Here is a 17,689-nt window from a genome sequence, read left to right as displayed (position 1 = left end):
TTTTTGATGACCAATTCACCCCTTTGACCAAAGAGCACCTTCTGTCTACCAACATTTACTATTGTGTACCTTAGTAGCGCTTCCCTTCCTCCTCTTTCTACTAGAATAAAGTAGTATTTAAACTTAAGAACCACTTCACAGTAGCATTTGTATAGCTTGTAGCCTCCTGTTATTTGTCATAGACCAACTTAGGCCTAGTGCATTTGAGGGTTTTGACCACTTTGTGTGATATTGAAGGTGTGACCCTTTGCATTGGACCTGTTTCGTGTGTGTGTTTCCTAAGAGATTCTGGAGAAATTACAGGATGTGGAGAAACGAGAACACATTCCATAACCTGTGTGCATGAGAGAGGCAGCTGGTTGGTTGAATGTTAGTGCGCCTCTCTGGAGCGGTGATTCAATGGACACTGTATCACATAATACGTTAAAGGCTCATTAAAATAATAAAAACAAGCACTTTATTGTGATGTACAGTGAGGGAAAAAAGTATTTGATCCCCTGCTGATTTTGTACGTTTGCCCACTGACAAAGAAATGATCCGTCTATAATTTTAATGGTAGGCTTATTTGAACAGTGAGAGACAGAATAACAACAACAAAATCCAGAAAAACACATGTCAAAAATGTTATAAATTGATTTGCATTTTAATGAGGGAAATAAGTATTTTCAAAATACAAAAAAAATAATAAATAAAGGATCACCTCCCCTGCAGGCCTGAATGAGGATGACTTTGGGTTTGTTAATCAGTGCTTTGCAGTTATCTGTGTTCAGGTGTGTGAAGATGTTGTTGATGGGGAAGACGTCAGGTTTAGTGTCCCCTTCCTTGTAGTGGACACCCATGATGACTCCCAGAATCCTGTGAGACATCATCACCACGAAGACGCTGTCCGACAAGAAGTGCTCCTCACGTTTAGAGAACGCTTTCACAGCCTCGTCCAACTACTGCAAGAGCACACTGAGTCAGTCACAGAGGAGACAATGGAAACATGTTGACATTCTTCTAGAAGCAGGAGATATGTTTCCTCCCCCTGTGTACCTTTTCGTGTTTCACCACATCATAACCCAGATCCCTGAGAAGCCTCTCTATGTTCTCCTCGTCCTTCTCTGCCCCTTCTCTCAGCAATGTCTTATCATCAAACTCCACTTTGTTTATGGGGAAATTGGTCCCAATTTACAAGTCGTGCTAAAACCACTGTGTAATAACAGTGTAGGTACACATTGTTACAGTTATTGCAGTTTGTGAAATTACAAGTTGAAACTTTGATGGTTTGTTTACATTGTAGGACTATACTTTCATGCCTAGACGATTTTCTATTTAGTTTTTTTAAAGACTTTAAAGTAACTCAAATGACTGTGTTTCCTAAACTGTGACACTGGTAACCCCAGGGGTTCATAAGCAAGCTCATTGGTCTAATAGGAGAACTATAAACTCAGAAGCTAATTCTAAAACCGCACTCAGAAAACCGATACATGTACACTGATCTATCCTTTGACAGCCAAGTAGAGCTCGAACCTCACAACCCTTCCTCTGAAGAATGCCCTCCTTAAAGTCCCTGGTGCTGGGAATGAGGACAGAGGACACCTGGCGCTCCACCTGCTGTGATAACTGGGGTGATGATGGTGCTGCAGGGAAAATACAGCATGTTACATTTAATTTACAGTATCTGCAAAGTTTTTATTAACTCTTATCAAGTCTAGAAGATTGGGACTGTGACAGACATCACTGACTGGTGTATCAGTTTCACTCACTCATCTTGGCAGGCTGCCTGTAGACCAGACCCAATTTGTCATAAAGTCCAGGATCTCTCCTGAACTCGGGCAATCATCTTCTCACTTGCTTTGCCCCCTTTCTTCCGCACCATATCGATGAGGCATCGTGCCTGGTCTGTCTTAGTTATGTTCTCCTCCTTCACTGAGTCTGTTTCTTCATCGTTCAGCACCCGGTCCTCCAAAAGGTCGTCCAGGAGCTGCTTGATCACTGACTTCGACACTGTCTATGAATGTCTTCCGAGCATTGGAGAGCACTTTGTCTGCTGAAAGTAAATAGGATTTAATCAGAGCTACAATTTAATCATTGTTGGAGCGATGTCTAAGTCTTATGTATCTGATTTGTAGTTGTGTTAAAAGTATATTCTAAATTTCTATTCATCCTTTAAAGGGGCAATCTGCAGCTCGAACAATAACAAAGCGACACCCCACCACTGATTTGGTAAACAGCTGAGGGATGGGGCTGGAGAAATATAACCACTCTCAAACTCATGGACAGAGCTATGGAGGCAAAGATTGACCATCCATGGTATCAAAATTATAGTTTTAATCATGTTTTGAGGCTATACAGTGTTTGTTTACATTTGCATTGTTTACAAACAAATGAATAAACCAAGCTTATATTTTGATTGGTGCGACAGTTGAACTAAGCTCATGAGTCATCTTTAAGTTTTATTCTTCAAGAATCAATGGGTGTATCATTAATTTAAAAGACTAAAAATGTATGTAGCAACTGCAGATTGCCCTTTAAATGATGCAAGATGCCATGATACAGTTTTTAAATAATATTTTGGTTCACGGTTTACATGGCGTGTTCACACAAACACACAAACTGATAAAGACACAGACAGACACACATAGCCCAAAAGGACACCGACGGCTAAAATACATTTACATTTACATTTTAGTCATTTATAATAATAATAATAAATAATATGCCATTTAGCAGACGCTTTTATCCAAAGCGACTTACAGTCATGCGTGCATACATTTTTTTTGTGTATGGGTGGTCCCGGGGATCGAACCCACTACCTTGGCGTTACAAGCGCCGTGCTCTACCAGCTGAGCTACAGAGGACCACATTTAGCAGACGCTCTTATCCAGAGCGACTTACAGGAGCAATTAGGGTTAAGTGCCTTGCTCAAGGGCACATTTACGTCATTTAGCAGACGCTCTTATCCAGAACGACTCACAAATTGGTGCATTCACCCTATAGCCAGTGGGAAAACCACTTTACACATTTTTTTTTGGGGGGTAGAAGGATTACTTTATCCTATCCCAGGTAATCCTTAAAGAGGTGGGGTTTCAAATGTCTCCGGAAGGTGGTGAGTGACTCCGCTGTCCTGGCGTCGTGAGGGAGCTTGTTCCACCATTGGGGTGCCAGAGCAGCGAACAGTTTTGACTGGGCTGAGCGGGAACTATGCTTCCGCAGAGGAAGGGGAGCCAGCAGGCCAGAGGTGGATGAACGCAATGCCCTCGTTTGGGTGTAGGGACTGATCAGAGCCCGAAGGTACAGAGGTGCCGTTCCCCTCACTGCTCCATAGGCAAGCACCATGGTCTTGTAACGGATGCGAGCTTCAACTGGAAGCCAGTGGAGTGTGCGGAGGAGGGGGGTGACGTGAGAGAACTTGGGAAGGTTGAACACCAGACGGGCTGCGGCATTCTGGATGAGTTGTAGGGGTTTAATGGCACAGGCAGGGAGGCCAGCCAACAGCGAGTTGCAGTAGTCCAGACGGGAGATGACAAGTGCCTGGATTAGGACCTGTGCCGCTTCCTGTGTAAGGCAGGGTCGTACTCTCCGAATGTTGTAGAGCATGAACCTGCAGGAGCGGGTCACCGCCTTGATGTTAGCGGAGAACGACAGGGTGTTGTCCAGGGTCACGCCAAGGCTCTTCGCACTCTGGGAGGAGGACACAACGGAGTTGTCAACCGCGATGGCGAGATCATGGAACGGGCAGTCCTTCCCCGGGAGGAAGAGCAGCTCCGTCTTGCCAGGGTTCAGCTTGAGGTGGTGATCCGTCATCCATACTGATATGTCTGCCAGACATGCAGAGATGCGATTCGCCACCTGGTTATCAGAAGGGGGAAAAGGAGAAGATTAGTTGTGTATCGTCAGCGTAGCAATGATAGGAGAGGCCATGTGAGGATATGACAGAGCCAAGTGACTTGGTGTATAGGAGAAAAGGAGAGGGCCTAGAACTGAGCCCTGGGGGACACCAGTGGTGAGAGCACGTGGTGCGGAGACAGCTTCTCGCCACGCCACTTGGTAGGAGCGACCGGTCAGGTAGGACACAATCCAGGAGTGAGCCGCGCCGGAGATGCCCAGCTCGGAGAGGGTGGAGAGGAGGATCTGATGGTTCACAGTATCAAAGGCAGCAGACAGGTCTAGAAGGACAAGAGCAGAGGAGAGAGAGTTAGCTTTAGCAGTGCGGAGAGCCTCCGTGACACAGAGAAGAGCAGTCTCAGTTGAATGACCAGTCCTGAAACCTGACTGGTTTGGATCAAGAAGGTCATTCTGAGAGAGATAGCAAGAGAGTTGGCTAAAGACGGCACGCTCAATAGTTTTGGAAAGAAAAGAAAGAAGGGATACTGGTCTGTAGTTGTTGACATCAGTGGGATCGAGTGTTGGTTTTTTGAGAAGGGGAGCGACTCTCGCTCTCTTGAAGACGGAAGGGACATGGCCAGCGGTCAAGGATGAGTTGATCAGCGAGGTGAGGTAGGGGAGAAGGTCACCGGAGATGGTCTGGAGAAGAGAGGAGGGGATGGGGTCAAGCGGGCAGGTTGTTGGGCGGCCTGCAGTCACAAGTCGCAGGATTTTATCTGGAGAGAGAGGGGAGGGGGGGGGGGATTCAGCAGGGAGGAAAAAGTGGCAAAGAGCTTCCTAGGGTTAGAGGCAGATGCTTGGAATTTAGAGTGGTAGAAAGTGGCCTTAGCAGCAGAAACAGATGAAGAAAATGTAGAGAGGAGGGAGTGAAAAGATGCCAGGTCGGCAGGGAGTTTAGTTTTCTTCCATTTCCGCTCCGCTGCCCGGAGCTCTGTTCTGTGAGCTCGCAATGAGTCATCAAGCCACGGAGCTGGAGGGGAGGACCGAGCCGGCCGGGAGGATAGGGGACACAGAGAGTCAAAGGATGCAGAAAGGGAGGAGAGGAGGGTTGAGGAGGCAGAATCAGGAGATTGGAGGGAGAAGGATTGAGCAGAGGGAAGAGATGATAGGATGGAAGAGGAGAGAGTAGTGGGAGAGAGAGAGCGAAGGTTGCGGCGGCGCATTACCATCTGTGTAGGGGCAGAGTGAGTAGTGTGGGAGGAGAGCGAGAGAGAAAAGGAAACAAAGTAGTGGTCGGAGACATGGAGGGGAGTTGCAGTGAGATTAGTAGAAGAGCAGCATCTAGTAAAGATGAGGTCAAGCTTATTGCCTGCCTTGTGAGTAGGGGGGGACGGTGAGAGGGTGAGGTCAAAAGAGGAGAGGGGTGGAAAGAAGGAGGCAGAGAGAAATGAGTCAAATGTAGACATAGGGAGGTTGAAATCCCCCAAAACTGTGAGGGGTGAGCCATCCTCAGGAAAGGAACTTATCAAAATACACACGCACACACACACACACATTATTTTCAAACTAACTGCTCCAGATAGAAGAAAAACGGAGGATCGACCGTGCGTCGTGCGTGCACCAGTCTTAAGTTTGAGGGCTATAGGGAAAGTGTAAGTATGCATGCTGTCGAAGTGCAAAAAAATAGCCCAAAATTATAACTAAAACATTGCAATATTATTCATATTTATATTTGTCAGAGTAGTAAAAAGAAATACCATGTTTGTTTCGACTTTTTTTTTGTACCTAAGCAAAACGTTTGTACATATAAATTGTAATTTACCCGCCATTGGTTAGTTGAAGGGGATGAAGCTATTCTCTTATTTCTGCCAGCTATTTCACATACGATAAAGATATGCCTAGGCGTCTTCTTGATGATACTCGATCACTACGAGTTGTCTACCAAATACGTTTCGACCTAGGCTACTGTACTTCTACACAAGTCATAAAAAGTCTTAGCAACTTCCCATATATTTTATACAGTTACCTGATTGGCTGGTTTGGTGCATAGATTTACATAACAGGTTTGTTTGAATGTGATATGCATTGAAAAATATGCTGTATTTTTCTGATTCACAAGAAATACAATTAGGAAAATTATATTTGTACTTACAATGTACATAGCTAACTTATAACTGTCACATCACATATTGAATGGGCTTTCATTTACATTTCATTCACTTGTAAACATGTGTCCTGTCTGTGTAAACGGAAATTATACATTGCAGCTAGTTAACTGCATAACTACGGAGAGACAAGGGGAGCTGCTCTCCCTACCTTCAAACTATGCTCAAACGGTAAACACTAAATGGGACAACCTACCCGTTAATTCTGCCACTCTGGTTTCTTGGCCCACCCACCCCTAACGTCAGGACCAATGACCAGTGGCGACCTGTCATTCAGGGCAGGTGCTCATTGGCCTTCGGATCAGATCACCGACCATTTCGGATCACACCGTACCTTCTCCGCTATGCATTCCGGTTTCCGAGCTGGTCATGGGTGCACCTCAGCCACGCTCAAGGTCCTAAATGATATTATAACCACGATCGATAATAGACAGTACTGTGCAGCCGTCTTCATCGACCTGGCCAAGGCTTTCGACTCTGTCAACCACCGCATTCTTATTGGCAGACTAAATTGCCTTGGTTTCTCAAATGACTGCCTCGCCTGGCTCACCAACTACTTCTCAGATAGAGTTCAATGTGTCAAATCGGAGGGCCTGTTGTCTGGACCTATGGCAGTGCCACAGGGTTCAATTCTTGGGCCGACTCTTTTCTCTGTGTATATCAATGATGTCGCTCTTGCTGCTGGTGATTCTCAGATCCACCTCTACGCAGACGACACCATTTTGTATACATCTGGCCCTTCATTGGACACTGTGTTAACATACCTCCAAACGAGCTTCAATGCCATACAACACTCCTTCCGTAGCCTCCAACTGCTCTTAAACACAAGTAAAATTAAATGCATGCTCTTCAATCGAACGCTGCTGGCACCCGCCCACCCGACTAGAATCACTACTCTCGACGGGTCTGACCTAGAGTATGTGGACAACTACAAATACCTAGGTGTCTGGTTAGACTGTAAACTCTCCTTCCAGACTCACATTAAGCATCTCCAATCCAAAGTTAAATCCAGAATCGGCTTCCTATTTCGCAACAAAGCCTCCTTCACTCATGCTGCCAAACATGCCCTCGTAAAACGGACTATCCTACCAATCCTTGACTTCGGCGATGTCATTTACAAAATAGCCTCCAACACTCTACTCAGCAAATTGGATGTAGTCTATCACAGTGCCATCTGTTTTGTCACCAAAGCCCCATATACTACCCACCACTGTAACCTGTACGCTCTTGTTGGCTGGTCCTCACTACATATTCGTCGCCAAACCCACTGGCTTCTTATCTTAGCTCATTGGTCACCATAGCAACACCCACCCGTAGTATGCACTCCAGCAGGTATATCTCACTGGTCATCCCCAAAGCCAACACCTTTGGCCGCCATTCCTTCCAGTTCTCTGCTGCCAATGACTGGAACGAACTGCAAAAATCTCTGAAGCTGGAGACTCTTATCTCCCTCACTAACTTTAAGCATCAGTTGTCAGAGCACCTTACCGATCACTGCACCTGTACACAGCCCATTTGAAATTAGCCCACCCAACTACCTCATCCCCATATTGTTATTTATTTTGCTCATTTGCACCCCAGTATCTCTATTTGCACATCATCTCTTGCACATCTATCATTCCAGTGTTAATACTAATTGTAATTATTTTGCACTATGGCCTATTTATTGCCTTACCTCCATAACTTGCTACATTTGCACACACTGTATATATATTTTCTATTTTCTGTTGTATTTTTGACTTTGTTTTGTTTTACCCCATATGTAACTCTGTGTTGTTGTTTTTATCGCACTGCTTTGCTTTATCTTGGCCAGGTCGCAGCTGTAAATGAGAACTTGTTCTCAACTGGCTTACCTGGTTAAATAAAGGTTAAATAAAAAAGAAATAAAAAATAGACATAAACATTACACAACAAGTCGGAAATCGCAAATTCAACAATGAGTGGTTTGGAAGGAATCGGTGACAGTGGCTATCTGCAAGCATTGCAACTGGGAAGTTGGGAATAAACGAGCTCCGACTGGGAAAACACGTTTTGAACAGTCATCCAACTCGGAATTGTAAATCCAACCTCTTTCTTTGATGACAAAATGTGCACACTAAGGACCGCCGCGCCACCTTCCAGTTCAAGTGAGCACAGCAAAACAAAAATGTATTGTATGCTGCTGCATAAATGATGTAATATGCCAGGGAGATATGTAGACTGTAGCTAAGAAAGTAATACTAAGTGTATGTGGTGTAGTAAGATGTTAGTAGCCCATGTGCCTCGCCCTAATAATTTGGTCTATTCACCTCTCTTAATTTCGCCTACTGTTCTGAATTGGTGGTGTACATGTAGCCTATAACTTGTTTTAGAGAAATGTAATCATCGAATATTGTAAGAGCTTTCATTGGCTGCTTATATGCCCCCTTTATTTATCCTACGGTTCTGACTTGGTGTACAGGGAGAACACTGTAAGAACGGCCCATGTTCTGAATTCTGTCGCTGTACATTTCAAAAGTGCTGAACAAATAGTTATATTGACTTCGTCCGTCCTAGCTCGCTCATTAATGTCTTATTCGAAATGACGGATTGCCTCTTATCCGCTTCTCGTCCCCTTATGCCATAGTTTGTACATCTCAATTGTCATTAGAAACCACATTTGTTTAAGCAAGTCAGCCATATCAGCTATGTTTTTTTCAAGGCAGTAAATGAGGCTGAATGAACTGTTTCGCTGCCAGACAAGGCTCCGCTGATAGCCAGGTGTAGCAGTGGTAAGATGTTGGGACAGCTTTATGTAGGCCCTAACAGTTTGTGGGCACCGTTTGTCACCGTTATTGTGTAATTAATGTATTGATTTGTGTTGTGTAGTGGCTTTGCTGGCATGCATCCCAATTAGTTTTTTTTTTTTTGCCCCACCAAGATTGACATGCTAAAATCGCCACTGCCAATGACGTATGTAAACCTTGGAATGTTGATGCTATGTATTGGCCATTGAGAGGCTTTGAAGCCACTGGTCAGCCATAATAGAATTCCATAATAGGTTTAATATTATTGGCACTCCCAAGTAGGAGCAGTCGTCCATAGGAATTAATGGAATTCTACAATATTTTAATTAAATGTTTCAAGGACAAAATTACATGTATTTAAGTATTTTTGTTGTTATAGTGGGGACAGTAACATTAGTTCACTCCAAAAAAATATATATACTTTAAGGAAAATGTTTTATATATTTTTTAAATGTTTATGTTTATGTTTAGCTCACAAAATATAATTTAAAAGTATGCATTAATGTGTCAATAGAATACACATGTCAAAAACGAATGTAGACATTAATACATGCATTTCTATAGCTTCCAAAATATGTTTTACACTTGAGAAGGACTGCCAAGATGGCTGCGCGGCGGCTTCAATACAGCGCCCCCCTGTTAGTCATCCAGGTTTTATACACATCATTGGTCAGGACCCAGTGGTCAGGACAGCTGAGTCCCTGCCCATCTTCCGAAAACGTCTGACATCAATAGCTACTTGAGTCAAGAGCGCGCTCTTGGATAATGAGGAAGAAGGGTGACGCTACGTAAACAAACTGGTTTGTCAGAGGGGTAGGTAGCAGATATTGCCGATGGCTGCATAAAAAAACGAAATATCCACACTCAATAATCTTTCTTAAAAGCTAAGGAGTCGCAGAATGCCGTTAGCCAGCTAACGATATTGTTGAATTGCTTGTCAATTTTGTTGGGTCCGGGCGGAATTACTGTCACGCTAGCTAGCTAATAACGCTTCAACTGCAAGTGCAAACTAGCTAGCTAATGTTAACTTCTAGTGTGAGCCAAACCCTACTAGTTCAACTTACCTCTGGTCAGTACCCAGTGGTCAGGTGGGTACGTTATAGAATACTAAATTATGGTATTTTTGTAGCTAAGTTTAAAGGTTTACTGTTAATATTTAGCTACCAGAATAAGCCTAACGTTAGCTAGCTAATAGCATGTGATACATTGCGTCGCGTTCGTGAAGTTAGAGCTAGCTAGCTAGCTAGCTAGTTAAAGCTTAACTAAGCCCATTGCATTGCTTGCAGCTATACAGTACACAGTAATAGGTTAGTTAATTGGTAGTAGCTAGCTAGCTAGCGTGTTAATAAATAAGGATGGCTAGCTAGCTAACATTGTAATGTGGCTTCAAACAAAGTCAAGTGTAGGTACACTATTGGAACTTGACACAGCTTGAAGGCCATGAACATTTTTACCATTGTTTGTGGTCAGCCATTAAATTCCTCCTGTGTTGTTTTTCTTATCATGCATTATCAATATGAGTAAGTAGTCATAATCATCAGAAATGGGCAGATGGGCAGATTCTGAGGGGTTCAAACTCTCTTGTGTCAGATTTCCACTTTGGGTAACTTAACATTAGGGTGGTAAAGTTGTAAACACTGCCGCTGAATGAAATCATATTTTGATACACACTGGAATTCACTAAGATCTTCTTCAGTGTGTGGATTGAAATGTTTCATTATGCTAGCTACCTCTATCAAACATAATTTTTAATGAAATACCTCAACCTGAATGTGGACCATAGTTTTATAGGCATTCAACCTTGTCAAAGTCCTGATAAATCAATAATAGCCATCAAGTTCGGTTTTAGGCTTCTTCTGACTGCGGATCTTTCTACCATGCCATCATTCACAGTCTTGTCTTTTTCCTGTCATTCCCAGCAGTATCCTCGCTAGCCGTGAGGGATGAGCCACCGGCCGGAACGTCGTGGGATCCATGTGGACCAGTCAGAGCTGCTGTGTACGAAGGGATGTGGTTTCTATGGCAACACGGCCTGGCAGGGCCTCTGCTCCAAGTGCTGGCGGGAGGAGTACCAACAAACTAGACACAAACAGATCCAGGACGACCATGCACTGGCAGAGAGGTGTGTGTGGTTGTCTGTTTGAGCAAGCTTGTTTTGCATCATCCCCCAGCTGCTGACCGGGTGGGTGGAGTTAGCACTTGATTTGAAATCTAGGAGCCCGGAGGCGAAAACTGAATGCCCCGCTCAAAATTGAGGGGTGGAATCGAAAACAAAACAATAGCAAAACTCACTTGTAACTTTTGATAATTGATTAACAAATATTTCAACAGCCATTTTCACAGAGGCAAATGGGACAGTGTCATGTTGCTGTCTGTCATTAGTTTAAATGATTCTTGCCTTTTTGATCTCTGACATTCTTTCCTTATCTGTCATGTTTTAGTTAGGGACCACTGTCTGTCTTCAGTATAGATCATGTGGTAGTAACAACAATGTCTGTTCTGTGTCCCAGGTTACAGATGGAGGAGGAGGCAGCATACGCTAACAACCACCAGGGGGCAGCCCAGCCCCAGCCTGCCGTCGCACCCTTCAGCAAGTTTGAAGAGAGGAAAACCAAGGAGAAGTCACGGAAAGTCAACACAGTGACTAAGTTTTTCACTCCCTCAGCAAAGACACCACCCAAGAAAGGTAGGGTCCATGTCTATGAGATAGGGTTTACACAGTTTATAGTGTTTTCTCTACCATTACTTGAGGGATGAGCAGATCCAAACCACCACTGCCTCCCCTCTCTGCATAATGTTGGAGCACAGTTCCTCTTTCCCCCCTCTTTCAGACTCTGCTCCACTACCACTCTCTCCCCCCAGTCACTGTGAAGGAGGTCACATGGGGTATCCAGCTAGAGTTCCCTAGATGTTCAACCTCTCCCTGACCCAGTCTGTAATACCTTCATATTTCAAGCAGACCACCATAGTCCCAGTGCCCAAGAACGCCAAGGTAACCTGTCTAAATGACTATCGCCCCGTAGCACTCGCATCTGTAGCCATGAAATGCTTTGAAAGACTGGTTATGGCTCACATCAACACCATCATCCCAGACACCCTGGACACACTCCAATTTGCATACCGCCCCAACAGATTCACAATGACGCAATCTCTATTGCACTCCACACTGCCCTTTCTCACTTGTACAAAAGCAACACTTACGTGAGAATGCTGTTCATTGACTACAGCTCAGCATTCAACACCATAGTGCACTTCAAGCTCATTACTAAGCTAAGGTTTTGCTTGGCGTTCAGGCCAAAGAGTTCAATCTTGATTTCATCATTATCTGAGAGTCTTTAGGTGCCTTTTAGCAAACTCCAAACGGGCTGTCATGTGCCTTTTACTGAGGAGTGGCTTCCAGACGGCCACTCTACCATAAAGGCCTGATTGGTGGAGTGCTGCAGAGATGGTTGTCCTTCTGGAAGGTTCTCCCATCTCTACAGAGGAACTCTGGAGCTCTGTCAGAGTGACCATTGGGTTCTTGGTCACCTCCCTGACCAAGGCCCTTCTCCCCCAATTGCTCCGTTTGGCCGGGTGGCCAGCTCTAGGAAGAGTCTTGGTGGTTCCAAACTTCTTCCATTTAAGAAAGATGGAGGCCACTGTGTTCTTGGGGACCTTCAATGCTGCAGACATTTTTGGTACCCTTCCCCAGATCTGTGCCTTGACACAATCCTGTCTCGGAGCTCTATGGACAATTCCTTTGACCTCATGACTTGGTTTTTGCTCTGACATGCACTGTCAACTGTGGGACCTTATATAGACAGGTGTGTGCCTTTCCAAATCATGTCCAATCAATTGAATTTACCACAGGTGGATTCCAATCAAGTTGTAGAAACATCTCAAGGATGATCAATGGAAACAGGATGCACCTGAGCTCAATTTCGAGTCTCATAGCAAAGGGTCTGAATATGTACGTAAATAAGGTATTTCTGTTTTTAGCACAAAATGTATAAAAACCTGTTTTCGCTTTGTCATTATGGGGTATTGTGTGTGAATTGATGGGGAAAATGTGTTATTTAATCAATTTTAGAATAAGGCTATAACGTAACAAAATGTGGAGAAGGGGTCTGAATACTTTCAGAATGCACTGTGTACAGTACATAGCTACCTCAATTACCTCGTACACCTTCACATCGATACTGGTACTCCCTGTATATAACCATGTTATTTTCTACTCCCTATATATAGCCATGTTATTTCTACTATTTATTTGTAGTTGTTATTCACTGTGTATTTATTCTTTGTGTCACTATTTATATTGTATTTTCTATCTTTAACTCTCTACAATGCTGGAAAAGGACCCATGTGACAAACAAAAAGTATTTTAAGACCGTATCCCAAGGCAAACCTAATCCCATTCTTTCCTTTGTGAGGCAAATAGAGGAGAGGAGATAAAATGACCACCCCTTTAAGACAAAACTGTTCAGAAAATAAAGGACAAGCCATGGTTGATGTATTTCATGGGGAACTGTGTAGCAAGAAGTGACTAGCTAAGCAGATTGCAGAAGGATGTTGTGTGAAATCACAACTCCGCAAGCTGTGCTGGTAATAGATGAATAAAGGCCCACCCTTATTTTCTCTGCTTCCCATGGAACGGCTGGCTAAAAGCCTGTATTTTAGATCCACCACCTAAGGAATATTGTACATACACACAGGTATATGATTCCTCCATTATCTGTATCCTCCACCCTCCCAGACTCTGTCCCTGGCGAGGCCCAGTCGACCCCCAGCCCCTCAGTAAGCCGCAAGCCCTTAGAGACGGACTGCACCACACAAGAGTTCATCGACTTCCTCAAGACCCTGAAACCTGGTAGGGAGATCTTCAAACAGTGCCGGGCCTTCACAGAGAGCATGGCCTACAAGAGGGTGAGTACTACACTACAATACCACCAGGGGCTTCTGAATGTGGAAAGCCTGATGATTCCCATGGGGGTTACCTCTATTCATTCACCCCTCCTGCTTTTGTTTGGACCATTTCACTTCCTCATTGTAGAACAGAAGGATGACAAAAACAAACGCTGAGGTTACTCCAGAGCATTGAGTGAATAACCAAATGTGAACTCGCCCTTGAACTTGAAATTAATAAAAATATACGACAATCCCTTCAAGCTAATAGTGAGCTTGTTCCCCAGGACCTGGGTGCTGATGAGCTGTCTGAGTGTGTTCAGGACTTCTACCAGAACCTGTCAGACCGCCTGCACACACACTTCAAAGGTACACCTCTCCTTTCCTCACCTCTACTACTCTAATACTGGATCATTAAGGATATCTTGAAACAGGGGCTTGATGATAAAGTTGATGGTGACAAGGAACACACTCTGATCCTTTCAGAGAGCTATCTATAGGTAGGCCTTGAATGACTCACATTTGCTGTTTTCCCCGTATGTGTCCGTGTTGACCCCAGGGTCGTCGGAGCGCGTAGAGAGTGTGATGGACGAGGTGGAGAGGTACATGATGACACGTCTCTATGAGGAGGTCTTCTGTCCTGAGACCACAGATGATGAGAAGAAAGACTTGGCCGTTCAGAAGAGAATCAGGTAAAGACATTGAAACTGATATGATACTGAGTTTGAGCGTTGAAGCTGCTGTATGCCTCCTTGTACATCTGTTCACTAAAGTGTGTGTGTGTGTGTGGGTTGCAGGGCCTTGCATTGGGTCACCATTGAGATGCTGTGTGTCCCTGTGGATGAGGAGATTCCTGAGGTGTCTGATAATGTGGTCAAAGCCATCACAGGTCAGACTTACCCTGTATTAATTTGTTGTTTTTAGTTTTTTACAAAGAGACACAAACATTGACTGAACATGCATGTGATGTATAATGTCATCATAGCACATTAACTACCACTCTGTTCCACCCTGACCTCCTGTAGATGTGATAGAGATGGACTCGAAGCGTGTGCCCAGGGACAAGCTGACCTGCATCACGCGCTGCAGTAAGCACATCTTCAATGCCATCAAGACCACCAAGAAGGAGGCGGCATCTGCTGATGACTTCCTGCCCACCCTCATCTACATCGTCCTGAAGGCCAACCCTCCGCGACTGCAGTCCAACATCCAGTACATCACCCGCTTCTGTAACCCTAGCCGCCTCATGAGCGGAGAGGACGGATACTACTTTACCAACCTGGTGAGAGGGCTGTGTACGCAAAGCAAACAGACAAGCTGTACCAAACAAACTCAAATACACATACACTGTACACATATTAAGAATATCATTTCTGATTCCCCTAACCCCCCTCTCTCTCCTCTCGCTCTGTCCCTCTGCAGTGCTGTGCGGTGGCCTTCATAGAGAAGCTGGATGGCCAGTCTCTGAACCTGAGCGCTGAGGAGTTTGAGATCTACATGTCAGGCCAGGCGTCCCCCCAGCGGCCCCAGGCTGCCCCCTCCCCCCCAGGCAGTGCTGCTTTCAGCCAGATGAACGAGCGTCTGGACCTGCTGACGGGGCTGGGCGTGAGGCAGGAACGCGTCATGGAGGGAGCTCGCCGCCTGGAGAGTGACCTCATCGACTGGAGGGATGGGGTGGAGCACAAAGTGCAGGATGTGTTGGAGAGGTTCCCCCTGGAAATGCACCCCCCCGCCTCCCCCACTGCCTCTTCTGCCATAGATGCTGACAATGTGGAGAATGACCTCCTGCCTCCTCCTCTCCAGCCCCAGTTGTTTGCCGGCTGACCCCCAGCACCCCACCCCCCTACCCTGACCCTTTCGACTTGTTACTCTCTCTCTCCACCCTGGAAAGTGGCTCCTGTCCTTATGCACATATAGGTTCCCTGTAATGGATCCAAGAAGTGTAACTCCAACCCTCCCCATTGTATGCACACTTAAAATAGATGCTTGCAGTCGCCTGTACCCCAGTACTCTTAAATAGCCAACTTTCTTGGTCTGTCTTCACCACTGATTGATAAGAGGACCAGATAGGTTGCAGGCATATTGCCTTCATTGATGGTCATGAAGGAAAGGAGATAAGGAAAGGAAGCTTTTTAAGACTGTTGGGACATAGACCATTAATCTTGTCCCCTGTATTAGTCCTGACTGCATCCAAGTCTGAGTACAGAAGCCCTGGTGAGAGGCATCTGTTGGGATCACGTGTGTGAGTGTATGTAACCACAACCAAATTTCCCCTGAAGGTGTAGGTGTGTGTGTGTGTGTGTGTGGTATATATGTGTGTGTGTGTGTGTGTGTGTGTGTATATATATATATATATATATTATATATATTACATTTACATTTTAGTCATTTAGCAGACGCTCTTATCCAGAGCGACTTACAGTTAGTGAGTGCATACATTACACACACACACAGTACCAGTCAAAAGTTTGGACACACCTACTCATTCAAGGGTTTTTCTTTATTTTTACTATTTTCTACATTGTAGAATAATTGTGAATACATCAAAACTATGAAATATCACATGGAATCATGTAGTAACCAAAAAGGTGTTAAACAAATCAAAATATATTTGAGATTTTTCAAATAGCCACCTTTTGCCTTGATGACAGCTTTGCACACTCTTGGCATTCTCTCAACCAGCTTCACCTGGAATGCTTTTCCAACAGTCTTGAAGGAGTTCCCACATATGCTTAGTACTTGGCTGCTTTTCCATCACTCTGCCGTCCAACTCATCACAAACCATCTCAATTGGGTTGAGGTCGGGGGATTGTGGAGGCCAGGTCATCTGATGCAGCACTTCATCACTCTCCTTCTTGGTAAAATAGCCCTTACACAGCCTGGAGGTGTGTTGGGTCATTGTCCTGTTGAAAAACAAATGATAGTCCCTCTAAGCCCCCCAAAAAAGAGAATGCCAAGAGTGTGCAAAGCTGTCATCAAGGCAAAGGGTGGCTATTTGAAGAATCTCAAATATTAAATATATTTTGATTTGTTTAACTTTTTTGGTTACTACATGATTCCATATGTGTTATTATTCTACAATGTAAAAATTTTTACAAATAAAGAAAAACCATTGAATGAGTAGGTGTGTCCAAACTTTTGACTGATATATATATATATATATGTGTGTGTGTGTGTAATGCCAAACCTGTTCAATCATGCACTCAGTTTATTGTGTGGATATTAGTTTAGTTATTGGATGCAATAAAGACACAATTCTTGTAATGTTTACATTAGCGGTCATTCTAAATCCTATACAATAGTCTTGCATAGAGAACAGTTACATGAGTAATTGTATTATTTGTTTCAACATTTTAAAGGTTTGTTTGAGGCATTCAGGCTAGAGTCTTCTGAGAGGGGATAATGATGGCCTATTTAAAGGGCAAGATTGATACTATAGCTCAAAGTTTACATTTTTTTCCTATAAGAAATAAATGATTTGCAGTTCAGAGTATAGGAGATACTAATATAGTGCCTTGCAAAAGTATTCATCCCCCTTGGCGTTTTTCCTATTTTGTTGAATTACAACCTGTGATTTAAATTGATTTTTATTAGGATTTCATGTAATGGACATACACAAAATAGTCCAAATTGATGAAGTGGAATTAAAAAAATAACCAGTTTCAAAAAATTCTAAAAAATTAATAATGGAAAAGTGGTGCGTGCATATGTATTCACCCCTTTGCTATGAAGCCCCTAAATAAGATCTGGTGCAACCAATTACCTTCAGAAGTCACATAATTAGTTAAATAAAGTCCACCTGTGTGCAATCTAAGTGTCACATGATCTGTCACATGATCTCAGTATATATACACCTGTTCTGAAAGGCCCCAGAGTCTGCAACACCACTAAGCAAGGGGCACCACCAAGCAAGTGGCACCATGAAGACCAAGGAGCTCTCCAAACAGGTCAGGGACAAAGTTGTAGAGAAGTACAGATCAGGGTTGCGTTATAAAAAAATATCAGAAAGTTTGAACATCCCACGGAGCACCATTAAATGTATTATAAAAAAATTGAAAGAATATG

At 44.0% G+C, this 17,689-nt stretch overlaps 1 protein-coding gene and 2 pseudogenes across 4 annotated transcripts; 2 read left to right on the top strand and 1 right to left on the bottom strand.

Moving 5' to 3' along the window:
- LOC121557382 overlaps positions 1–333 on the top strand; it is a 33,416-nt pseudogene extending 33,083 nt beyond the window's left edge.
- A 37-nt stretch (positions 334–370) lies between these two features.
- On the bottom strand, positions 371–5,824 carry LOC121557366 (annotated as a pseudogene).
- Positions 5,825–9,345: 3,521 nt separating this feature from the next.
- On the top strand, positions 9,346–15,976 carry LOC121565510 (rab5 GDP/GTP exchange factor-like). 4 transcript variants are annotated; one of them, XM_041876111.2, is made up of 9 exons: positions 9,346–9,553; positions 10,663–10,862; positions 11,251–11,426; positions 13,476–13,645; positions 13,912–13,993; positions 14,184–14,316; positions 14,422–14,513; positions 14,650–14,906; positions 15,047–15,976. In XM_041876111.2, exons 2-9 carry the CDS (start codon positions 10,684–10,686, stop codon positions 15,446–15,448), a joined length of 1,491 nt encoding a protein of 496 aa, XP_041732045.1. In that variant the 5' UTR covers positions 9,346–9,553; positions 10,663–10,683; the 3' UTR covers positions 15,449–15,976. The 4 variants fall into 4 exon arrangements, with proteins under 4 accessions (XP_041732045.1, XP_041732043.1, XP_041732046.1 ...); XM_041876109.2 differs by having other exon boundaries at positions 10,660–10,862; XM_041876112.2 differs by lacking the exon at positions 9,346–9,553 and adding an exon at positions 9,560–9,828.
- The last annotated feature ends 1,713 nt before the right edge of the window (positions 15,977–17,689 follow it).

Source organism: Coregonus clupeaformis, chromosome 5 (genome assembly GCF_020615455.1).
Source record: "Coregonus clupeaformis isolate EN_2021a chromosome 5, ASM2061545v1, whole genome shotgun sequence".
NCBI lineage: Eukaryota > Metazoa > Chordata > Actinopteri > Salmoniformes > Salmonidae > Coregonus > Coregonus clupeaformis.
The sequence above is the reverse complement of the archived record's forward strand: the minus strand, read 5'-3'. Positions and strand labels throughout refer to the sequence as shown.

Coding starts and splice junctions, on each gene's coding strand:
- LOC121565510 (XM_041876111.2), top strand. CDS start 10,684: ATGAGCCACCGGCCGGAACGTCGTGGGATCCATGTGGACCAGTCAGAG. Junction 13,646..13,911: donor AGAGCATGGCCTACAAGAGG/GTGAGTACTACA, acceptor CTTGTTCCCCAG/GACCTGGGTGCTGATGAGCT. Junction 14,514..14,649: donor TGTGGTCAAAGCCATCACAG/GTCAGACTTACC, acceptor GACCTCCTGTAG/ATGTGATAGAGATGGACTCG.